The 26,472-nt window shown below is 40.5% G+C and overlaps 1 protein-coding gene across 5 annotated transcripts in view; it reads right to left on the bottom strand.

The window, feature by feature from the left end:
- The window catches only part of LOC126291772 (1-phosphatidylinositol 4,5-bisphosphate phosphodiesterase), a 372,603-nt gene that overhangs the window by 62,648 nt on the left and 283,483 nt on the right, over nucleotides 1-26,472 (bottom strand). For all 5 annotated transcript variants that reach the window (XM_049985456.1, XM_049985457.1, XM_049985459.1 and 2 more), the window contains 4 exons: nucleotides 19,116-19,326; nucleotides 10,096-10,189; nucleotides 2,958-3,122; nucleotides 997-1,173 (listed from right to left, as the gene is read on the bottom strand). In XM_049985456.1, coding sequence (XP_049841413.1) covers nucleotides 997-1,173; nucleotides 2,958-3,122; nucleotides 10,096-10,189; nucleotides 19,116-19,326 — 647 coding nt within the window. The remainder of the gene's footprint in view (nucleotides 1-996; nucleotides 1,174-2,957; nucleotides 3,123-10,095; nucleotides 10,190-19,115; nucleotides 19,327-26,472) is intronic.

Genomic DNA, 26,472 nt, shown 5'->3' with positions numbered 1-26,472 from the left:
ACAGTCAATTAAGCGAAGTTTGAACAATGAAGTGGAGCTGGCACTCAGACAAGTTCTGCAAATCAATTAATTCCTTTTGCAAAAAGATGTTAGCTGGGGTAAAATTCATGGTCAGCTAATGGCACCATTTGTACATGTACCTTTTCGATTTTAAATGCAAAAACATTTTGTCCTGGGATATTTCTAAAGTGTGCCACTTCTGTAATTTAAACTTATATGAATTGGTTCATACTTTGCACTAAGGTAGATAAATGGTTAAAGTCACAAGAATTTTTTTATACAATAATCTTTATCCATTGTTGGGCTATGGTGGTATAAAGTTGAGATAAATTTAACACACAAAAACCATTTTTATGTGAATGGAATATGCAGAAATGGTTTAAAGTGATTCAAATAAATGAAAAGCACATCCTTATGATAAAACTGTAAACTTGCTTTCAAAAATCTAGCTTTATTTGGATTTTACTCGGGGGGGTGGGGGGTGGGGAAGTTTTTTCCCCCTCAGGGTCGTTTTGTGTTTATGTTTCAAACATGTGCAAATCAGTTCATATTTTGTAAAAAAATAGACAAATACATATCATTAATGGTCGTCCTATCCCGTTGTTTTGTGAAAGCTTTGCCCATTGCTGCAATATAAGCAACATGGTTTGGAAGACAATAAAAAAAACTTACACCTGATGAATCATCACCACGCTCAACAAAAATCTACATTGGTCATAAAGATGTGGCAATGTCAGAATTTTAGTAAAGTAAAAGTTGGGAACCAGAAGGAAAAATGCTATCATAGCACCAAAAAAGGCCAAATAAGTCCTGGCTCGAGTTATGGATGTATAAGAAGGGAACTAGCTTTATGACTTTTCTGGTAGCTTGAAAGATATTTAAATCAAAACATCTGACATACTTTTTTACGAGTTAACCCTACCTCCTCCATGCAGTGAGCTCCTCTGGAGTGAACTATAATACAGACAGACGCGCACACACACTCCGTCTACTCACCGGCTTGGGCTCGCCAGGTGCCGAGGCGTCCTCCTTCTCTTCGTCCTCGATGACGAACTGCCCCTGCCGGAACAGCTCCAGCTCCTGCTTCTCCACCTCTGGCTTCAGCCTCTTGTTTTTGATCATGATTTTGTTCTTCAGTGCACTAGGTGGCGGCAGTGGTGCTCCCGGTTCCAGCTGGCTCCGCACACAAAACAGAATATTAACACGTCTGTCTCGGTTCTCGACAGATCCTTAAACAAACACTCATGAATGTCTATATATGGACGATCATTGACATAGGCCTTTGGAGAACCGATAGTTTTGGATTTAGAGATAAATGTTGTTACACCACGTCTTCACTCAGGGTGTATACAAGGACAAAAAATCCCAGATTTCTCCTGGACTTCCCAGTTAATAATACTCTTCTTCCCAGGTGGTTAGGTGGGATACTAAGAGCAGAGCTTAAATTTCAGCAGCTGAGTATTTCTGACATGCATAATTATAGATATCACTGCTGTGCACCGAGCATTTCATGAGTTACCTGGCTGAATAAATGTTGCATCGAGCACTTTGACTCTTCCATAGAAAGGCCATTTGTGTGTGAAATTCCTCAAGAACTCATTTCACACTTTTTGAGGGATAATTATAACTTTTTCCATTATTATTGTGGAATTTGTAATCTACAACAGAAGTAAAATAAATATGAAAAACTAAACTTGGAGCTTGGTTGATTTTTTTGTCATGTTACCCTTCAAGATATATTGATTTCTCAGCCATAACACTAATGCTGGGGTCACTGACAGGCCTGCAGTTTATGTAAGCTGCTGGCCTATTTAATTATTTCCCTCTCTTTTACATTATTATTAATAGCTTAGCTAATACTGATTTTTTTTATCCTACAGTAAGGTCTGAAAGTCCTATCTCCTCCCTCCTCTGTTTTGGTGATGATGATATATTCCAGATGTCTTTTGTTTCTTTTCAGATGGTGGACGTAAGTATCAATATTGTGGAAGAATGCGTTCTGGCGAGTCCATGGGATCACAAACGTGCACACACTGGGGGGGGGGGGGGGGGGGGGGGGATTCGGGGGGGGGGGGGGGGGGGGGAGTTATGCAACGTGATTTTGCAGCGAAATGAATGATGCTGTGACGGCAACAGAAGCTCTTCAGAAGGTGATCCATTCTGGATGGAAACAGGACAGGTCAGCCATCGACAGGACAACAAACATGTGCAGCCATGGTAGATTATGTGCCAAGACCTCCTATAAAATCACTACATAGAAGATTTGCTGAACTTGCAATTCATGTCATGTCATGACACACATGAGAAAAGATCTGATATTACAATGTTTTAGGCTAACATTTGTAAACAAGTTGAATTGTGAGGGCATGTGGTGAAGACATGAAGCTCGCTCTGGATTACTCGAAGTGGTGTGTGACACTCCCCAAGGGGAGCAAAGTTTCCTTCTCAGCATAATGTGCAACTTTCCGATTTTGTTGGAATAGGGATATTTTTTCCTGGAGCACAGAAAATCTATATTATTATGAAATCTATATTATTATGAAGAGTTAGAGAACAATCCCCTACATGTTATGATCTAGATTGCAATGTCCAGTAGGCACCTCACAGGGCTCTATTTCTTTGACGGTGCAGTCAATCGATATTCTTACTCACAAATGTTGCAAGAATAGTTTATTCCAGAGCTCCAGAGACTGAACATTCTTGATGATAGTTGGCTTCAACAAGAAAGAGCTCCTGCCCACTATGCCCCTAGAGTTCTAGAAGCAGGATGTTGTCACAAAGCAATGATACCAGACAAATGATGAACTGAAGCAAGCTGTCAGGGAGTCATTCAAGGAAATCAGACTACCTACGCATCAAAAAATTTCACACAGGACCTGGCGCTGTATCGTTTTCGGAAAATGGTGTAATTTGGCCAAAACCTTTTGGAACAGTTAAATGAAACTGTGTAATCCTACCGGGTAGTCTGGCAGTGGCTCCTTGAGTAGCAGGTCCCCCAGGATGTCGTTGCAGTACTTGGCCAGTTTATACTGCTGGGCTTTGCAGCAGTGATTCTCGAACGACAGAATCACTGGGTACTCCGAAGTAACAAACGCGGTGTCTCGCAAGGCGTAAATCACATCCTGTTGGCAAAAATATAAAAGTCAGTGAGACCTGACATCAACATGTGATGGAGAAAAGTGATATTATGAACTGTAATAACTTTTTAAATAAATTTTACAAAATCTTTTAATAGTCTTCATAATAAAAATTATATTACATTGCAACTGACTATTAGTTCAGGTTGCTAAAAAATAATTTTCAGACCTGAAATACAATTACAAGCATAAAATTACCTTTAGTTAAATTTAGTCTCACAAACTTTGAGGACATACAGACTTCAAGGTAATGAACACTAACCCTTGAGCAGATACCAATTTTCACAGGTGTGGGGCATACTTTGTGCACATGCAAGGAATAGCTGTCTTTATGTTATAAGATAAACATGTAAAAGGAAACTCCTAGTTTAATCCTAGTTAAAGTAAACAAGAATAAAATAAATTTACATATTATGTACTAATGTGCTGTTTTATTAAACAACAATGAAAGAAACATTCATTATATCACTCTGTTGCTACCGACAGGTGATGCCCACAGTAAAGATCCGCTCAAAGCATTATGTACTGAAGCTGCATCAGATCTCAGCCGGCCATTTATTTGATTACTAATTATCTTTCAGACAATTGCTTCATTGTGCGATTGACTTGCTAGCTTGTAATGTGCGTCATTTTCCTGCACGCATGGTAAATTTTTTACGACCTACCTCACTGTTTACTTTATATTACTGCTGCTCACTTGGACTTAAAACAACAAGGAATAGGTATGGGCTCACGATTGTGAAACAACAATGGAATGGTGCAAAACAGCTTTATACATAGGTGCATCTTCTTGAGGGTTAAACAGTGACAACATACCACTAGTAATAAAGACACTGTGTGTACATACACCGTACGCCAGAATGCCGTCACCTGATATTGTGCCCTGGTACTATGAAAAGAAATGAAAAACACCTATCATGCCAAAAATAAATAATTTGAAGGCATTACAAAAATAGGCAAATTCAAAAAATGAAAAAGTAGCATGGTCATGAACCATTCTGATGCTGTGGCACACCACTTGCGTTTTTCTACAGTGCAATGCTTGTCTGTATGTGTTTTTTAGTTTTGTGTAAATTCACAGGTAATTAGCTTGAGTGTGGAAGATTTTGAAACATTCTGGCATGCAGAGTGCTACATTGCAGTTTGGACACAACCACCTGGTTTCCTTCCTACCCTCTTCACCACTAATTTTTTTTTTGTTTTCTCAGAGCAAATTTTACACACTCTAGTTGGATGCTGCTCCTTCTCAGTGGCTGGAATTTGCTCTACAAAGTGTCATCCTAGAAGTCTGTTGCTCTGAGTTTCACTTGGAACATTGACTAGTGCCAAATTTGTACCTATGTGAATCAGTCCTTCACCAATTTGTCATAGACAAGTGGAAAAATGGCAGCTCTTTCTTTGAGGAGGAGTCCTGGTTTCCTGCTATAAGACAAATGCATTTATTGCAGCCATTATAAGCATGTGGAAGAACAATTTATTCCACCACTTCATCTGTTTCCTCCTAAATGCATAGTAAGAAATCACTTGATCACTCCTATCGGCCCCTGTTTTGTAAATATTGTAGTCAAGAATGTCATCTGGTTTTGATTTTACTTTGATGCCTTCCTTTGTATGAACAGAAGTGTCAGAGCTGGTCATTTTGTGCACAGTGGACAGGCATAGTACACCTCTCGTGTCTTTCCACTTCAAACAAAGCAGATGATTCCTCATCACTGACACAGACTCACATTTTTTCAGTTTTTTGGAAACAGATTTCGTCTGGTAGTTCTTTCCAGTTAGTCACGCATGTACCTATTGCTTTCGTTTTATGTTTCCACAGAAAATCAAATACTGCTGGTGAACCATAAAATATGTCCATGTAGACAGTGTGGCCTTTCCCCAGGTAATCTGCTAGCAACCTCTCAAATAATGGTATTATGGAGTTGTCTTGTGTTCCTTTCCCAGCATATACCTCCAATCTAAGAACACAACCAGTTTTGGAATCGCGCACAATAAACATCTTGATTGTCAGGTTTACTTTTTTATATGAACCCGAAGCACCACTCTTCCATGGAAACCACATGTGCCTTTGTCGATAGCGAGGTCTTCTGACGGGAAAAATGATTTTTGCGATTCTAATAAGAAATGATCCAGGATTGGCCGAATTTTAGGCATGGGGTCATGCTGAAGTCGACTTTTTGAAACTTAAGTTGCACTGTCATTCAAATGCAGGTTCGATAACATTGCCTTGACTGTTTCTGGCCATAACAGAACCAGGGTAAGTGATTGAAATAAAACTGTTGGTAGACCAGTAATCTGTCAGTTTTGGTTTCTTTACAAGACACGTGTATAAATATGCCAAAAAACAAACACATTTCATGCAGCTTTACTCCCATCTACGAATTATAAAAACTGTGAGGCTTTACCCTGGAAGCTGCTTTGAGTTTGTCATAAAGAGACTTTGCATATCTTTTTGTTTCGAGTTTTATGTGTTTCATTATGAAATCGGGGAAAAAGATCAAAAACACATCGAGATGAGTGGAATTCTGATGAACAGCTGCCACACTTTTTTCAACAAATTGTGGCACAGTAGGCTGATCGTCAGCAAATTTCCAGCCTAATTTGGCATCAGTGGATTTTTTTCGCAAAATTCGTTGCCTCTTTGTTGGAGGTACAGACAGATGTGTTGCAGCTGACACCTGTGTTGCAAAGGATGTACTTTGTTCAGTAAACACTGGCTGCACAGATGCAGACTCATCAGATTCCTCTGCAAGATAGACGAGATGAACAGAAATAAATTTTCTGCTAACTGAAGCAACTCGAGCAATACTGAAGAAAAACTGCACTAGACAGCTCCTGACCTGTATCTGAATCCATTTCATTCTCTTCACAGTCAGACATTTCCCACTCAGACCCATAATCGTACAATCCTTCTTCTAAGGCTTCTACAATTTCTTTTTCACTCAGAAAACATATCATATTTGAGAGAAAAATAAACAAGAAATGGAAAACAGTAACGAGAATGTTTGAAAATCATGGCTGCACCAATGCACAGTGGCTCAGCATGTCACAGAAGTTGCTATGTGTGACCTGCCATTTCTTTTGACATAGTTCTAAAACCAGAACACAGAGGGGAACATCTGTCAATGGGCATATAGGCAGGTGTTCCACACAGCACTACCACTGTAGCCTGCCTGGTTCCGTACAGCTAATAGACTGTGAGCGGCGTGCAACAGTCACCCGTCCTATATTCGAGTGCAGTTGTTTCAAAGCAGTTCTGTGGCACGACCTATGCTCAGGCTTGGTTGCCACAGTGTTTATGAGGGTGTGTAAACAATGTACTCAGGTAAACTTCTTAATGAGCATGTTGTGTTTCCATATGTTTTACATTTTTCATGTTCCTCTATTGTAGAGTAATTTATATTTTTCAGCTGGTATAGTGCCTTTATTTTTAACAACAGAATATGTTTTATTCATCCACACAGATTCAGAATTGTGCTCTGTAGCTTCATTGGTACAACCAACAGTCTGCTTAAGTTTTGGCTCATTAATGAATATGGTAACTTTTCATTATTTCTATTTTCCTAGTTTTGTAACATCTTAAAATTGTTTATTGTTCACAATGACCTGATGTGTCCAACCTTTACATACTACTGAGATATAATACTAGAGGAGGCATAGTAGTCTACAGTGTATGTAGACAAAGTATTTTCAACACAAGCGGTATGATGTTATTGTTTATTGTTAATTAAATTGAAATAAATTACTTGGATTAACTGAAAGAAATAGTGGTTGTAGAGAGTTTTGGAGAGAGCATTACGGAATGATTGACAAGAATGGTGGAACAAAATACAGTAGTAGAGAAATGGGTAGCTTTCAGAGATGAAATAGTGAAGCCAGCAGAGGATCAAGTATGTAAAAAGATAAGGGCTGGTACAAATCCTTGGGTAAGAGGAGAGAGATTAAATTTAATTGATGAAAGGAGAAAATATAAAAATGCAGTAAATGAAGCAGGCAAAAAATTTTACAAACCTCTCAAAAACGAGATCGATAGGAAGTGCATAATGGCTGAGGAGGGATGGCTAGAGGAAAAATGTAAGGATGTAGAGGCATGTATCATTACAGGTAAGATAGATACTGTCTACAGGAAAATTAAAGAGACCTTTGGAGAAAAGAGAACCACTTGTGTGAATATCAAGAGCTCAGAAGGAAAACCAGTTCTAAGCGAAGAAGGGAAAGCAGAAAGGTGGAAGGAGTATACAGAGGATCTATACAAGGGCGATGTACTTGAGGACAGTATTATGGAAATGGAAGAGGATGTAGATGAAGATGAAATGGGAGATATGATAGTGTGTAAAGAGTTTGACAGAGCACTGAAAGACCTGAGTCGAAACAAGGCCCTGGGAGTAGACGACATTCCATTGGAACTACTGACAGCCTTGGGAGGGCCAGTCCAGACAAAACTCTACCATCTGATAAGCAAGTTGTATGTGGTGGTGGTGGTGGTGGTGGTGGTGGTGGTGGTGGTGGTGGTGGTGGTGGTTAGTGTTTAACGTCCCGTCAACAACGAGGTCATTAGAGACGGAGCGATGAGACAGGTGAAATACCCTCAGACTTCGAGAAGAATATAATAAACCTAATCCCAAAGAAAGCAGGTGTTGACAGATGTGAAAATTACCGAACTATCAGTTTACTAAGTCACTGCTGCAAAATACTAACGCGAACTCTTTACATATGAATGGAAAAACTGGTAGAAGCTTACCTCTGGGAAGATCAGTCTGGATTCCGTAGAAATGTTGGAACACGTGAGGCAATACTGACCCAACGACTTACGTTAAAAGATAGGTTAAGGAAAGGCAAACCTACGTTTCTAACATTTGTAGACTTGGAGAAAGCTTTTGTCAATGTTGACTGGAATACTCTCTTTCAAATCCTTGAAGGTGACAGGGGTAAAATTCAGGGATCACAAGGCTATGTACAATTAAGACAGCAATCAGATGGCAGTTATAAGAGTTGAAGGATATGAAAGGGAAGCAGTAGTTGGGAAGGGAGTGAGACAGGGTTGTAGCCTATTCCCAATGTTATTCCATCTCTATATTGAGCAAGCAGTAACGGAAAAAACAGAAAAAAAAAATGGAATAGGAATTAAAATCCATGGAGAAGAAGTTAAAACTTGCCAATGACATTGTAATTCTGTTAGTGACAGCAAAGGACCTGGAAGAGCAGTTGAAAGATTCGACAGTGCCTTGAAAGGAGGATATAAGATGAACATCAACAAAAGCAAAACTCCCTGTTGTCAAATTAAATCGGCTGAGGGAATTAGATTAGAAAATGAGACACTTAAAGTAGTAGATGAGTTTTGCTATTTGGGGAGCAAAATAACTGTTGATGGTCAAAGTAGAGAGGATATAAAATTTAGATTGGCAATGGCAAGGAAAAAGTTTCTGAAGAGAAATTTTTTTAACATTGAGTATTGATTTACATGTCAGACAGTCTTTTCTGAAAGTATTTGTATGGAGTGTAGCCATGTATGAAAGTGAAACGTGGACAATAAATAGTTTAGACAAGAAGAGAATAGAAGCTTTCGAAATGTGGTGCTACAGAAGAATGCTGAAGATTAGATGGGTAGATCACATAACTAATGAGGAGGTATTGAATAGAATTGGGGAGAAGAGAAGTTTGTGGCACAACTTGACTAGAAGAAGGGATCGGTTGGTAGGACATGTTCTGAGGCATCAAGGGATCACAAATTTAGTGTTGGAGGGCAGTGTGGAAGGCAAAAATTGTAGAGGGAGACGAAGAGATGAATACATTAAGCACATTCAGAAACATGTGGGTTGCAGTAATTACTTGGAGATGATGAAGCTTGCGCAGGATAGAGTAGCATGGAGAGCTGCACCAAATCAGTCTCTGGACTGAAGACGACAATGACGACAACAACAACAACAACAACAACAACAACAACAAAAACAAACACCTTGAAACATGAAACTTCCTAGCAGATTAAAACTGTGTTCCGGACCGAGACTCGAACTTGGGACCTTTGCCTTTTGCAGACAAGTGCTCTACCAACTGAGTTACCCAAGCACAACTCGCACCCCGTCGTCACAGCTTTACTTCTGCCAGTACCTCGTCTCCTACCTTCCAAACTTTACAGAAGCTCTCCTGCGAACCTTGCAGAACTAGCACTCCTGGAAGGAAGGATATTGTGGAGACATGGCTTAACCACAGACTGGGTTATGTTTCCAGAATGAGATTTTCACTCACTGTCGTGCTCGGCTAGCTCAGTTGGTAGAGCACTTGCCCGCGAAAGGCAGAGGTCCCGAGTTCGAGTCTTGATCAGACACACAGTTTTAATCTGCCAGGAAGTCTCATATCGGCGCACACTCCACTACAGAGTGAAAATCTCAACCTTGAAATAAATTTGTTCTTGAAGATTGTGAAAGTCAATTTAGACTAAGCAAATTTTCTGCTTATGATTATTTTTTCAGACCTGGAAAGGCTTGTTTAGGACTTAAACTAGTAGTCAATTGCAATGTAATATATTTTTGCAATCAAGAATATTAAAACACTTTGGAACAACAAAAAATCCAGGAGGGAAAATTGTCTGGCCTCAGTGGCCAGAGACAACAGTCACGAGTGTGAGAGTTGTGCTTGTGTGAATATGTCTGTGTTGTCTACTTTACAAGAAGGTCTTCTGGCCAAAAACTCACTTGTTTAGCAGTCTTCTTGTTGTGCCTGTCTGCGACTCAACACCTCTGGTAAGCAGCCTTTCAAAACATTGTCAAAAGATTTTGTAAAATTTTTTAAAGAATTTTAAAAATATACCCATTGCAACAGTCTATATATTGTGACAAATTCTTGTGATAGTGCATAAGTGTAAATTACTGTGACCATTTTTTAACACTTTACTATCTTACTATATATTTATAAAGAGACTAATAGTAGAATGGAAAACAAATGACTGAACCTCACTCACCTTGAACAAAATATCTGTGCACATAGCCTTTCCATGAGTTATTATCGGTTCTTCATCATCTTTTGTACCATCCCAACAGTCTAACTCGACACACCTGTTATGCAGCACAGTAATTCACATTAGTTCACTTTGCCAAATTCAGAATTAATACATTGTTTCAGATGTTAAAAATGTATTTTATAACATTCTCTTATAAAGTATAACCGAATAAAGCTACAAGCACATTAATATTAGCCAGTATAGGTTATTTACTTAGACAGCATTGCTTAAGAATCTGTGTATTTCACAAAGTGTAAAATACATTTAAAGAGAATCTCGGTTACGTACGACCAGGTGATGCCAATACATTACTTTACTTATGGATAGATATTAGCAGTAAATGATGATAGCAATACTCATCTTACACTATTCTGTCACTATTTTTATCTATAACTTCATACTGATCATTTAAGTATGTTTAGTGACTTTGGGAAATACCTGTATAATGGTACCATTAACAGCCTGTACAGTATGAACTTTTAGTATCAACTAGAACTGATATCTTCTATTCTAAAGATGAGGACAAATCGCAGGAGACGCTAATAACTTATTTTATATTAGTACTGAATATTTGGGGCCCTTAATTTCCTTCCTGATGTCTGCAAACAAACCGTTAAAAGACGGAACATAAAACTCCACTCTAAACCATAGGCAGGAAGAATACATAGTGCACATGAAAATTATTTCTACTTCTAGTATTGTGGTTGTGAATTGACAAGTTCATCCTAAATTCACTCTAGTCATACAGGGACATCCATTAATGATGCATTTTCCTTAAAATTTGAAACACCCCCCCCCCCCTCCCCCCACTTCCCCATGGTGAGATTTAATCAGATTTTTTTAATCTGTTTTGAACATTAATTAAAACTCTTTAATAAAAACATATTTTACTTATCAAATATAGGAAATAGCGACAATCACTTTATTTTAAACATGCCAACCCTGAGTAGTATTCAACAAAAATAATCAATTTTTGATAATATAATGTAAATGGACAGACAAAAAAATCTGCTCACCAAGCAATGGGACACACACACACACACACACACACACACACACACAAAAGGATTCAATGTTTACAAGCTTTCGGATCCAATGGCTCTCTCTTCTGGCAGAAGAGTTGAAGGGGGAAGGAAGAGAGGTGAAGGAAAAGGACTGGAGAGATTTAGGGAAAAGGGTGCAGTTCAGAAAAGTCACCCAGAACCCAGGTCAGGGAAGACTTACCACACAGGATGAGAAGGAAAGACTGATTGTTGGGGTGGAGATTTGAAAACCTGAGAACTTAAAGGTGAAAGACAAGGTAATATTCAAAACATAGATTACTACTAAAACACTGTGCACAACTTTATAAGAGTGAAAAGTTAAGTACATTGTATGAAACAGAGGTGAGAGGGAGGACGGCAAAAAATAGACAAGTCAGAAAATTAAAGACATAGAAACAGGAAGGTGTAGAAAAATGTAGAAAGCTAAAATTAACTAAAAACATTGTGGGTTTCAGTTGCCTGAGACTGCAGAGAGTGTGAGTGTGGTTTTTTCCCCTGCCGCCGCTTAGTGAGCCGATTTTTTATCTATCTGTTCACATTGTATTCTAAGTGGTATTCTGGCAGACATAGATAAGGAGGACAAAAAGGTTCACAAAAATAGTTTAACCGTTTTGATGAATCCCTAAAAATGACCTTTTGTTGCTATATTATATACATTAAATGTCATTGAACCTTTCCTTACTTTACAGAAAATATTATACCTTCCTTTGACCCATATGATTGCGTAGCTATAGAGTAGAATTTAGTGAAACTATGGTAGTAACTGTGCCTGCAGGTTTAGCATTTTGTTTAACTTATCCAGGACTCACAGATAAAGAGAATTAAATTGATTCCCATCCATCCATTGGTTTCTGTATGTCTTATCATGAAGGACAACTTTCAGGAATGCAGAATGAGTTGAGATATACACTAACGATTGACAAAGCTATTATAAATAGCATCAACAATTAGCTAAAATTAAACTGCTATTAAGACTGCTGTTATGATGAGTGGGGAAAAAAGCCTAATAGCTCCTCGGTTAGTAGCTGTTGTTTACCAACAATTGATAGCTTCCTATTTCCACACATAGATAACAAGAATTATCTATAAGTTGTAAGAAACACTTGTGTTTATAATGAAGACTGCTGGGTGTCTTGGAACTGACAGGAGCCATTGATCTCCAAATCTTTATCAACAGATAATTTGTAGAAGCGGTGGTTAATGAAGCATGAGTTAAATGGTGTTTCGAATTTGTAAGGTATCTCCGTCTTTCCCTTTATGTCAGGCAAAAAATAGTTGAAGACATTTACACACAAATATTCTACATCTACATCTACATTTATACTCTGCAAACCATCGTGAAGAGCATGGCAGAGGGTATGTCCCGTTGTATCAGTTATATCAGTTAGTAGGGCTTCTTCCTGTTCCATTCACAAATGTAGTGCGGGAAGAATGATCGACTGAATGCCTCTGTGCATGCTGTAATTATTCTAATCTTCTCACAACCATCCCTATGAGAGCAATATACAGGGGGCTGTAGTACATTCCTAGAGTCATAATTTAAAGTCAGTTCTTGGAACTCTGTTAGTGACAGTTTAATCATACAGTCTGCCAGTTCAGTTTCTTCAGATTGTCTGTGATGCTTTCCAACAGAGCAAACAAACACATGACCATTCATGCTACCCTTCTCTGTATACATTCAGTGTCCCCTGTTAGTCCTATTTGGTACAGGTATATTTTAGAACCAGTCGTTTGAGTCATTTGTAAGCAATCTCCTTTGTAGATTGATTGCATTTCCCCAGTTCTCTACCAATAAATGCAAGTCTACCACATGCTTTACCCATGACTGAACATATGTCATCATTCCATTCCATATGCATTACACCCAGGTATTTGTACGAGTTGGCCAATTCCAACAGTGACTCATTGATATTATTGTCATTGTTCTGGCCTAATGACAAGCGCCGGCACAAAGATGAAGAATGCAAGAGCAGAGAGGGCTGTGAGATGACATCAGCTGATAGCATGCTGACTAGGACATTACCACAACAGGAGCGGCATCTAAGAGAAGAGAATACAAGTGCCGCTCCTGCAAGCCTCGTGGACAGTAGAAGACGGACACTAGCGGAGAGGCCAAGATGAGCAGTGATATTAACGACAGCAAGCCTCGTGGACAGTAGAAGACGGACACTAGCGGAGAGGCCAAGATGAGCAGTGATATTAACGGCAGCAGTGACTTACGAGTGAGTGTGAATAACTCGCACGGACAATGTAATTAGCAAAGGACTTGGTATTATTTTGCATGTTGCCCACTGCTTGCATCAACTCACAGTAAACCAAAGTTAAGTATTGTCAGTCTACTTTATTGTAATAAAAACCATTAATGTGATCCACTTGAATTGTTGTATAGCTATCTGAGAAAGTGGCATCCTGAAGCACCCTATAAGAGACGAGTGAGCAGGACCCCAAAGTCATAGCACACAGCATACAACACTGTCATTTTGTGAAGTTGTCAATCTACCATTCCTGAACATTTAAAGCCAGTAGCCAATCTTTGCTCCACTTTGAAATCTTATCAAGATCTGATTGAATATTTAGGCAAGTTCTTTCGGACAGTAATGCATTATCCAAAACGTATTAATACTGTCTGCACAATCGTTAATATACATGAACATTAAAGGTCCCAACACACTTCCCTGGAGCACATCCAAAGTTACTTTTACATCTGGTGATGACTCTCCATCCAAGATAACATGCTGTGTCCTCCCTAAAAAAAGTCCTCAATCCAGCCACAAATTTCAAAATGGCTCTGAGCACTATGGGACTCAACTTCTGAGGTCATTAGTCCCCTAGAACATAGAACTAGTTAAACCTAACTAACCTAAGGACAGCACACACATCCATGCCCAAGGCAGGATTCAAACCTGTGACCGTAGCGGTCTCGCAGTTCCAGACTGCAGCGGCTAGAACCGCACGGTCTCACAAATTTCACTTGATACCCCATTTGATCGTACTCTTGACAATAAGTGTAGGTGTGGTACCATGTCAAATGCCTTTCGAAAATCAGGAAATACTGTATCTACCTTTCTGCCTTGATCCCGAAGCTTTCAGTACGTCATGTAAGAAACATGCGAGTTGAGTTCCACGTGCTCGACACTTTGGAACATGTGCTGGTTGGCATGGAGAAGGTCATTCTGTTTGAGATACCTCATTATGTTTGAGCTCAGAATATGTTCTAAGATTCTACTACAAACTGATGTCAAGGATACTCAATGATAGTTTTGCAGATCACTTCTACTACCCTTCTTGTAGACAGGTGTAAGCTGTGCTTTTTTCCAAGAACTGACACTGTTTTTTGTTTGTTTTAGGGATCTACAATAGATTATAGTTAGTTTGTTTTGTTCTGTTTTAGGGGGCAAAAACAACTAGGGTCATGCACGCTGATATCATAACTGTAGAACATGAAGACAATGGGAGGAGTTAACGACTACACCTCGGTCCAAATTGACAGAAGAAAAGAAGACAGCTAAAAACAGGGATGTGGGGAAAGGTCTATAAAATATGCCATAGAGACGAAGAGGTCACGACCTAAAGAATAAATGTCCTTCACTATGTTGCTATGACAGATGAAAAGTAAAATGCAATCGGCAGACCGCGTGTCGTTCACCAAAACAGCCAGTAACTCGGATGGTGAACACAAATGAGAACGTAAGTGGTTAAATAAAGGGCATTCCATCAGGAAATGGCGGACTGTCATAGACTGAAGGCAATGAGCATAAAGTGGTGGGAGAGCACAACTTAACAAATAGCGATGACTAAAAAGACAGTGCCTGATACATAACCTAGCTAAAATGATCATGGTGAGAGGGCTGAGAGGAGGTCGTCCAAGCCACTGGGAGAGGGTTAATAGCCAAGAGCTTGTTCCCATGAAGGGAGGACCAGTGATGACATCAAAGTGACACCATCTGCTAAAAGAAGGCAACACACAGATCATCGGAGGGAACAGAAAAATTTGTGAACTGAAGGATGAGGACTGCTACCTCGGCAGCAGTGTCAGCGGCCTCATTTCCTGTCAGACCAACGTGACCAGGAACCCACAGTAGCTCAATCAAGAGTGAGCAAGTGACAGCTTTCCTGCACCCATTGCACTAAGGGATGGACGGTATACAGCACACAGAGGCTCTGGAAGAGCACTGAGAGTGTCTGAACAGATGACGCAACTGAAAAGCCTGTGTCATCGGATGTACTGTATGGCCTGATACAGGGCAAATAGTTATGCTGTAAATACTGACCAGTGTTCCAGAAGTGGACAGAAAAAAAGTTGGTGCCAATTATGAATGCACACTCTACACCACAGTCAGTCTGAGAGCCATCAGCGTACACAAAAGTACTATTGTAAAGTTCTGTGTGAAGATTGGGAAACTGAAGGCAATAGAGCGAGGCTGGATTAGTGTCCCCAGGAAGCGAATGAAGGCCAAAGTGAACACAGGCTGCCACATGAAGCCAATGTAGAGAAGGGTTCACACCCATTGTGAAAGTGACAGGTACTGTGAAGTTAAGCTGTCAGAGCAATAGCCAAAAGTGAACTCCAGGAGATAACAGAGAAGAGGGACACGTCCCACATGGGCGATCAAAGGAGTCATCGAAGGAGGAGGTATAGAATGGGTGGCCACGCATGGCAGACAAACGGCATGCGTATCTGCTGAGCAGAAAGTCATGACGGTAGGGTAGTGGTAGTTAGTCAGCTTCTGCATACAGTCTCTCAACTGGGTTAAGGTAAACGCTCGACGAGTAAAGATGATCAAGACATTGCTGAATATGCCATGGAGAACTGCAACAGGCAGAAAAATTGCCAACATAAAGGAAGCCAGAAATGACCAGTGGGAGACAGGCCATTATATGTTTAATCACGATAGCAAAGAGGATGACGCTCAGGACGGAACCCTGAGGTACATCGTTTTCCTGGATAAAAGTGTCTGACAAGGCAGAATCCACATGTACCTTGAAAACTCAGTCTGTTAAAAATTTCTAGAGGAAACGGGACATGCAACCACGGAAGCCCCACGTGTAGAGTGTACGGAGGATACCAGTCCTCCAGCAGGTGTCATACACTTTCCCCAAATCAAAAAACACAGCCACAATCTAGGATTTCCACAGAAAACCATTCACGGCATGGATGGACAAAGTAACGAGATTGTTAATTGCTTAACGCTGGGCTTGAAATTCACACTGTACAGTGGTTAGTAAATTGTGAGTTTCAAGCCAGCAAACCAGCAGGGCATGAATCACACATTCCATCAACTTGCAAACACAGCTGGTGAGAGAAATGGGGCAGTAACTTGAAGGAAGGTGTTTGTCCTTACCAGGCTTCCCGCCAGTGACTGGAAAACGTGGCCTCTGCCCTGATGCAGTTGTACATATGAAAGAGAAAGTGCTTGCCCGCAAGAGACAGGTGCTGCAACATCTGAATGCGAACATCGTCTGGCCCTGGGGCAGAGGATTGTGATGAAGTGAGAGCACGATCTTCCTGATAGTAAAGGCGGCCTTCTAGCTTTCACTATTCTGAGAAGAGAAGGGTTATTGCCCAAGCCGCCTCCACTTGTTTCTGATGGACGAAGGAAGGGTGATAGTGGGAGGACTCAAAATCTCTGCAAAGTGGCAGCCCAAGGTGTTGGAGATAGCAATAGGGTCCACTATGATATCCCCTGTTATGTTCAGGCCAGAAATTTGGGAATGGACCGAGGTTCCACAGAGCCATCAGAGGTTGGTCCAAATGACAGAAGAGGGAGTGGAACTAATAAAACTACTAGAAAATTAGATCCTGCTAGCATTTTTGCTATTCCGAAGAACATGATGATATTGTGCAGGCAGCTGTTTATAGTGATCGCAGTTTGGCATCTTAGGATGATGGTTACAAATGTGGAGAGCATGTCTCCATGCACAAATTGCATCGCAGCATTCCACAGTCAACCAAGAGACTGGAACACGGCGTGCTAAAGAAGAAATGCGTGGAATGGAATGTTCTGTGGTGGTAAGGTTGACATTTGTAAGGTATTCTACCTTGTAATTACAACAGGAAAAATGTTGTTCATCAAAGGTCACTAGGGACCAGGGAATGTTCTGCGGTGGTAAGGTTGACATTTGTAAGATATTGTACCTTGTCATCACAACAGGAAAAATGTTGTTCATCAAAGGTCACCAGGGAGGAGTAAAGCCTCCAGTCGACCTTAGAAAGCTGCCATCTGGGTGTGCACGTAGGTGGAGTAAGTGTCAGCATACAGACAGCACACGGGAAATGGTCACTTGCGTATGTGTCAGACAGAACAGACCACTCAAGATGATGGGCAAACTGGGCAGTGCAGAAGGATATGTCCAAGTGAGAATAGACGTGTGTGGAGTCTGAAAGGAATGTGGGTGATCCCATGTTAAAGCAGATGAAGTTAAGTTGAGTGAGAAGGACAAACACGAGCACACCTCTTGGAGAGGTTCTGGGAGGATCCGAAAGGCGACGGTGTGCATTAAAGTCACCAAGAAAGGTGCACAATAACTGCTCAATAAGCTACAGGAAGTCTGTCCAGGTCACATCGAATGACGGAGGGATGCAAACAGTACAAACAGCAAAGGTCAAGTGAGCAAGGAAAAGGCGGATTGCAACAACTTGAAGCTGGGTAGTCAGGAAGATGCGTTGGCTATAAATGTTATCCTGGATGAGCAGCATCACTCCTCTATGAGATGGAATGTCCTCCTCAGGGGATGGTCAAAGCAGACCAGGAAGAAATATGAGAGTTCAAAGCTGTCATGAGGATGCAACTTTGTTTCCTGGAGGCAGAGAACAAGTGGACACTGTGATTCTAAGAGTAGCCATAAGTCCTCTTTGTTGGAGCGAAGGCTGTGAACATTCCATAGGACGAGAGTCATGAAGGGGAAAGGAGAAGAGGGGAAAAATAAAGGGGTGTCACCTCAGTGGCTGCCAAGTGCCAACCTTCGAAGACACACTGCTACAGTGCACGGATGCTGGAGGATCCTGCTCTGTAAGGTCTACGGAGGCATCAGCATTCTCCATCTGTCAGTCTGTGGAGTCCAGGGCAGAAAAATGATTGGCGGTGCGCACTAGCGACACAGAGGTCGGCCAGGCAAGGGTATCACGTGGCGACAACGTCGGAGAGGATCTCTGAGTCGGCAAAGGAAAAGACCGTTTCCCTTCGTTTGACTTCTTGGAGCCTTTCTGGCTGGTACAGGAAGACTCAGATGTTTATTGGCTGAAGAGACATAGAAAGTCTTCGCAGGAGTATTCCTCCTGTCCTCTCCAGCCTGCCGGTTGTGTAGCAAGTGACTCTGCTCTGTGAGGCAAAAGTTTCGAGGATTGTTGCACAGCTGGAGGAGGAGACAAGGACATAACCATGATGCTGGGCAATTTCACAATAGTGGCATTAAATTTTAGATCATGTGTGTACATGGCCACGTCCTTTGTGGAGCGAGATGTGGCAAGAAAAGTACTGTAGGTGCAAGATGGTACAACGCAAGTTTTCTAACTAGCCGACAACTTCCGAGCAACCAGATGAGACACTTTTTCCTCCACCCAGATATCCTGGACAGCCCACTCGAGATACACTGGACAATCTCGGGAGGTGGCGGCACGGTTAACATTGCAGTTGATACAGCAGTGAGAAAGAGGTGGATAATCACCCTCGTGAACATCCCTACCGCAGGTTAGGCATTTGGCTGGACGTCGACAGGACAGTCGGGTGTGGTTGCAATGACGACACCGGTAGCACCGCATCGGGTTAGGAATGTACGGTTTTACTTTGATAACTTCGTAGCCAGCTTTGATCTTTGACAGAAACACCATTCTACCAGAAGCAAGAAACAGAGTGTGTGTGGGCACTAAGGATAAATCTACTTCACTAATCACACAACGGACTGCAATGACGCCCTGATCGAGCACCTTCTGTTCCTCACCTGCAGCCTGCCAGTAGCACCTGGCGGTACATCTCGACGGAGGACTTGCCGCCAAACTGGCGGCCCGTCAGGTAGGTGTTGTGCGAGCTGTTGATGTAGTAGTGGGCCAGTGGCTGGTCCATGTCCATGTAGAAGTCCAGCCGGTCCAGGAAGACGGGCGCATTCTCATCCGACATCAGGTACCGAATCAGTCCGTCCTTGGTCAGCTTCTCTGTGGGGGGAGGAAAAAAAGTCAGCCCGACTATAATTGTGGCAGCACAGCGACACTATTTGTCACAGACTACTACTCACTTTGGCGGGTAGGAAAGCGAGAACTTTTTCCGTGCTGAGAATGTACATTGTCAGCAGTTGCAGTATCTATATTAGGTGACTAATTTCAAATTTTAAAGGTTCATTTTCAAACCTGGCCTATTGACACTGCACTGACAGTTCTTCATCTTAATACTAAACATCAATGTGGCAACACATGCTTTATAAATGTCTACAGAATGCATGCCTCTTACCCAGACAATCAGTAATAAATGCTTTAAGAAATTTAATCAAGTCACTGGCTCCCTGCCAGCAAAATGTTGATACTGAAAAACTAAGAAAAATGTATGCTTTTCTCAGTTCATTCATTCATTCATTCATTCATTCACATATTCATTCATTCACTCCTTTACTGGGTTCTGCAGGGCTGTTTTGTTAAATAATCCAGTACACAGTTTACAGAATGCCAAATAGAAAATTTATAAACAATTAATAAAATGTAATATACTACTACCATCAATCATGACAGATTTATTGCGGGACACACACATTCGACATTATCTACGTGATTTGGAAAGAGTACTGGGCTGAACGCTGAACACTGAGCCCTGACAAACTCCAAATTTTATTGGTAATTCATCTGAACAGAAAATGCTGTTTGTGAAAAAATAAACAATAAAGCTAAGTTGCAATAATACATCACATCTGCAGTTTTCCAGGCAGAGGCATCACGAACAAAGTGCTGTGTTTTTATTAAGCCAGTGTTCCTGCTTTTTGAAAGGGACATAAAGATCCAAGATGTCCACAACTTTCAAAATGTTTCAAAATAAATTTGCAGCAAGTTTCTGTCATCGAAGGACAGTCCATATACATAAAAGTTCAGTTAAACAAAAACTTTCCAAAGCCACAACGCTGAGCAATGAAACTTAAACAACTGTTTAACTGTGGCATAGCCTGGTAGTCAAATAACGTATCAGTACAATGTTTTCTCAGCAGTGGCACGGCTTCTGCTAGTTTGAGAACATCTGGAAATATACAAGCGATCAGTGAAAGAGTGAAGATCATTGAAAATGCCATTACTGCACATCAAGTGCATGTTTCTTTATATGAATTGGTGGTACAGTAGTGCTTCAATTATCAAAATTGGTTGGGGGCGGGCGGGGGGGGGGGGGGGGGGGGGGGCAAGGGTGTTGGGAAAACTTCTTTATTCAGATAATCAAACCTTATGCTTTTATTTATCAATTTACCAATAAAAACTACACACACTAGTAATAACATCCCCTAGTTTGATTTTGAAATAGCCAACTGCTGAAGGACCAGCAGATAGTTTTTGTCCTATCTGAAGCTCAAAAATGCCATGTCTTAACAAAGCATTTTAACCAGCCAGTGCTCATTTTGAAATCTGACTGCCCTCCAAGATTTTCATTAAACTGAATTGCTTCATACAATGATTCAATCGGATGCTGGGGATGATATGGAAGGACAACAAAGTCCCAGATGATTGGAGAAAGGGAGTTACAATACCATGGTTTAAGAGAAGAATTAAAAAGAAGTGCAACAGTTACCAAGAAATCATACTGATACCACGCTGTCTTAAGGCAATGGAAGAGACTATGGAAGAGCGACAGAGAAAAAGCCTAGAACATCAGTTTGAGGAACAACAACCTGAATTCAGAAGTAACAGGGGAATGGAAGATCTTATTTTTTCCCCTCTGTCAGGTAATGGAGAAGTACTGGGACAAAGGAAAGGATCTGATAATAGTGTTCCTGGATTTGGAAAAAGCATACAACAGTGTATCAAGGGGTAAAATATGAGAATGCTTGGCAAAAATAATGTTCCTGATTCACTAACTAAAATATTTGAGATACTGTATGAAGTTTGTGAAAGTAGTGAACAAATAGGATGTGGGAGATTGAAATGGTTAAGATAAGGAGAGGTGTTCAGCAAGGCAGTTGGCTTTCCCATTACTTTTCATTACATTTATGGACACAATCATGAAAGAAATAAAGGAAGTAGAAAATGAAGATCTCAGTGCTTTTGCTTTTGCTGATGACTTCATCATTTGGGGAGAGATGGCAATCGAGATTCAGAGGAGATGGGATTACTGGAATAAAATTTCAAAGAATTCGAATCGACTGTGAGTAAGAGCAAGGCAGTGGCAATGAAGATGTGTGGGACACCTCCACCTTGTAAGATCATACTGCAAGGAGAGAAGGCTGAATGTGTGAAAAGTTTCAAGTATCTTGGCAGTGTCACATCAAGAAAGAGAACGGCTGAACTAGAAGTTTTAAAAAGAGTAGCAGAAGGATCCAGCTTTTTCCACCAAGCACAATCCCTTTAAGATATAAGCAAACCATGTATAAAAACTGTCTCCTGGAGACCTGTGTCATATTAAGACAGAAGAGGGTCAGCTACAGGCATGTGAAACGAAGTTTCTTAGGTTATCTCTACAAAAATCCAGGAGACACAGAGTCAGGAACGAATACGTAAGGAGAGACCTGCAGGCGACTTTGACCACGGAGGAAAGGATGAGTGCTACAGGACTTCACTGGTTAGGTCGAGTGAAGCAAATGCACCCACCAGTAGCTCCATGTCAGTATTTGGGGACGGACCAGGAGAAAGATCAACTGAGTGCCCTACGAAGAGATGGACAGACCAGATTAACAAAGATCTCAAGAGGAGAGGGATAACGAGGGATGCAGTGGAGAATAAAAGCTACACCAGGACAGAAATCAATGGACACATATAATTCACAATGGTTTTCCTATTTTTTTTATATTAAAAAAATTACTTGTACACAGCATCATCTAGAATGACATTTGTGGCGAGCTTCGCAGTTTTAGAACTTGCCAATCAATCAGCAGAATTGAGCTCAGGTACCAACCTCTTATTCATTGGTTACAGAGTCAGCTTCTTCTAACCTTTTATTAAACTGGTTCACCTCTCTCAGAAAGAACAATGTTTCATTTATGCAGCAAAGATGACACGAGTAATTTTAACGGAGCACAAACTGTTACTACTGTCATCAAGTCGGCACTGTCGCCAGGCGCGGGAGTCTGCAACAATGGAGGCTTGCAGTTGTCCAGTCGACCGATGTTCAGATAATGGATGCTATACCGTACTTCACCAGTACCTCTCAAGGTTTTATTAGTTAAATTATTTCATTTTACTCAGATTTCAACAGTTTGTTTTGCAGACAGAGGGAAAAGCTTTTGCAATCTCAAATTTCCCAGAGAAATGCACTGTCAGTCCTCCACAGTTCCCCCCGAGCTATGTCGCCATATGGAGGACTGGAGTGGAGTGGACTGGGCTGCTGGCAACTGCCAATGAGTGGCAAACACAAAGTACTGGTGATATTTCACTACAGTTTCTCTTTAGGTAACAGCTGACACAACTCATTTTGTGTGACAAGTTTCTTAACCTAGTATTGTTACAAATAATTATTTCTAGCATCATAATTCCACTGTTCATTTTTCTATGGGCAGCTGTCTATCTGTTACAACAATAATACAAAAACGTGTTTCAATGCCTTCCATTACCCAATCTATTTTGTTACTGATCACTGTCAACATGAACTGACGGATAAGAGAGAGAGAGAGCATGGCCAGTCTCCCTGCTCTCTCAAGCTCTCGCAAAATCCCTCTTGTGGCTGAGGCTGGAAACTATCCACCCTTAACAGTGTGCAGCACACGAAGCAAACTGCATAAGTGCTGCTCCACAGGTTTGCCCTGAAACGTTCGTCAGTGGACCCAGATCCTTTCTCTGCACTACTACACAATTAGAACTGGTAAAAATAAATGCCAGTGGCCTCAGTTTGACACACAAGGCATGATTAAATGTTTCGACTACTCCTATCCCATTATAAATAAACTGCAGCAGTCTGACTACTTGCAGAAAGATTCTGACACCCAACTATCAGACTAAACCGTGCATTGATAACTATTCCACACACCACCTCCAGCCAATTTCTAACAGCTTCTGCCAATTGTCTGCAGAGCAGCAAAACGAGAACAGTGTTTAAAATCAGTTGGAAATGACACACAGAAACATCCCCCTTTTAACCCTAGAGTCGGTGTGCTAGTGTATTGTATACACCAAACTCACCTTTTGCACTCTACCTGAAGAAGGTCAACCTTATATCCATCTAAGTGCCGTATTTTTCTAGTCATTGTTTTGCTTATGTTTAGTTGTGTGAGAGAGGTTACAGCATTGACAGGTCTACATCTATCAGTCTAGGGGACTGATAAGTTATTCCTGGAACTGCAGCAGTGGCGTACTGTATACATCATGCACCTGGTCTCGTAAGTACTATTTCAAATTGTCAACACAGTCTTTTGTACATTTACACAATGTGATGTGCCAAAAAGCGGTATATTTTAGAGATGTCCATTGTTATGCTTCATTAGCTGCTAACAATAGTCTGTTTTCTGATTGTAGGGTGAAAGAATGCATGGCAGAGGAGAAATTAGAGTAGACTCACTTAGAAATTCTTGCAGAAGAAGACGACGGAAGAGATGTTGATCATTTGTTTTCTGATGGATAGGATGAAATAATATTACCAAGTGATCATGACAGTCACTCTAAAATTGAATGTAATGAAAGATTACCTTCCTTTGATACTGAAGACGATATATTTATTGGTAGGGGCATACAAATAAAATGGATGAAAACTGACATGCATAAAAAACATCACCTTTTACAGCAAGAAATATTATGAAGTCCTTTACAGGACCTAAAATGGTAGCACAAAGTACTGAACAGGAAACTGAATCATTCCATAAATGATAGATGAAATTGTGCACCTTACAAATGTATACACTCACAGAAAATGGAAAGAGGAAAATTATTCTAGACACAGGAATGCTGACAGATTGTAATGGAATTTCTGCGGTATTAGGCATTCTTTATTTGATTGGCCTCAAAGATCGAAACCACACAAATGTGTAGGAACTTGGGTCAAATGAAGAACCCCAATGATTGTTTTGAGAGAGCCTGCATGAGTTACAAGAGATTTTTAATGCGTCTCAGGTTTATAAGTTTGATGATATAGAAACTAGGGATATAATATGTGAAACAGATACATTATCAGCTCTCAGGAACTTTCTGGATGCATTTGTAGAAAATTGCATGGATGGTTACGATCTTTGAGAATTTGTCACTATTGATGAGAAAGTAAAAGCATTCAGAGGCCATTGCAGCTTCATAGAATACATTCCCAACAAACCAGCTAACTATGGCCTCAAAATATTTGCTCTGTGCAAGGCCAAATCATTCTACACGCTTTTTTAAAAGAGTATTGTGGCAAATAGCCAGAAGGACCATTTTGTGTTTCTAATAAGTTATTTGATATGGTATGTACTCTAACTGAGCCAGTAAAAGGCACAAATAGAAAAGTGACAACAGATAACTGGTATACTAGCTATTCATTCTCTCTCTCTCTCTCTCTCTCTCTCTCTCTCTGCTGTAAATCAAAATCACTTATATAGGAACCATACAAAAGCATAAAAATGAAGTACCATCTGCTGACCAACTGTGCAATAAACATTAAGTAATGCAAATGACAAGAAGATGGATTGACTATGCAATATGCACTGTCCAACGTGGCTGGTATCAATACGCAGGTGTTATTTTGAGCAAATGAAAAGAAGGAGAAATTTCCAAGTACAATTCTTCTAAAGAACCTTTCTTTTCTACTCACAAAACCACACCTTATCGAAAGATGTGTGATACCAAGTGTACCAGTAGATGCTGGCACATATGTGCGTGGCTACAGAGTTCAAGAGATGTATATACAAGAGCGACCAGTGAAGCAAAAGGGTAGATGAATTGTGGAAGTGCAAAGAAAAGCTTCACAACAATAAATTGTAGCTCTTGTAATGATTTTGTCTGCAAAAGTCATTCTCAAACAACAGTTCTCTGCAAAAACCACTGTTTGTTCATCGAAAGTTGAAGATAATTAATTTGTAAGTGAATCATTCCACTGCTCCCATAACATTTAAGAGTGCACCTGCTCTAGGATTAAGTTTCTACAGTAACAGTAGGAATTTATTGGGCACGATCAGATCCTGCTGAGGCCACTTCATCCGTTAACCACTAAACACCAAATGCCACTCACAGCCACCATCCAACAATCAAGCATACACCTGCTCATGTAAATACTGGTCTCCTACTGCTCCAAGGGTTGCCAACTGCCAACATGATATAACGACACTGAGAACAATGATTATTATTATTATTATTATTGTTATTAAACTGTTTCATAAATTTGCCAATTTTGTCAAAATTATTATTTTATATGTCCTTTCTGCTTGTTCCACTTCGCTCAGGTCAGTTTATAGAACATTTCACATAAATACGGCAACAAGAGCAGCCTGTGCCCATAAGAAAGGTAGAGCTGTCAGGCACAGACTAAATCTGTTATATTTTCTGTGGGTACACTGCTTTGCAGTATGGATTAATGATGACAGCATCTTCTTGCGTAAAATATTCCACAGGTGAAACAAGGAAGGTATCATCAGAGAGAAAAACTGACATTCTGCAGCTCAAAGTGTGGTTTGTTAGCTCCTTTAAAGTGAACGATTGTTGCCAAGATATGCACAGTGCTGCCACCAAATGCAATAAATCAATTTATACACCTACTACCTCTGTAGGTGATGTAAATAGTGGATGAATGTATGATGAGACAAAATAAATTATTCACATAGTGAAAACAAAAATTTAATCCAAATAGGGAACTGGAGTGAAATACTATGCAAATGAAGAGAAGGAAAATAGTAGGAGAATATGGAGTGTAGGAATGGAGTGAAAGGGGAAGCCACCTGGTTGAATGAATACTGCACAGAGCAGAGATTAATCATTGCTATAATTCAATTTAAGAACCACAACAAAATGCTACAAGTGTGGAGAAGAGCTGGGGTTACCGTTAGGTTTCTGATAAAGATAGTTTGAAACTAGATTTAAAATTGCACTACACTTCCAAGAGCAGACATGGACTGTGGTCGTAATCTATTGGTTATTAACTAATGCAGCAGCACAAAGTTAGGAAACAGAACCCAGATAATTTGGAGGAACCAGAGGTTTTATAGAGCCCCAGAGGTTGACCGTGAC

The sequence above is a fragment of the Schistocerca gregaria genome, chromosome 9 (genome assembly GCF_023897955.1).
Source record: "Schistocerca gregaria isolate iqSchGreg1 chromosome 9, iqSchGreg1.2, whole genome shotgun sequence".
Taxonomy (NCBI): Eukaryota; Metazoa; Arthropoda; class Insecta; order Orthoptera; family Acrididae; genus Schistocerca; species Schistocerca gregaria.
Note: the sequence above shows the minus strand (reverse complement) of the source record. Positions and strands in the feature narration are given on the sequence as shown.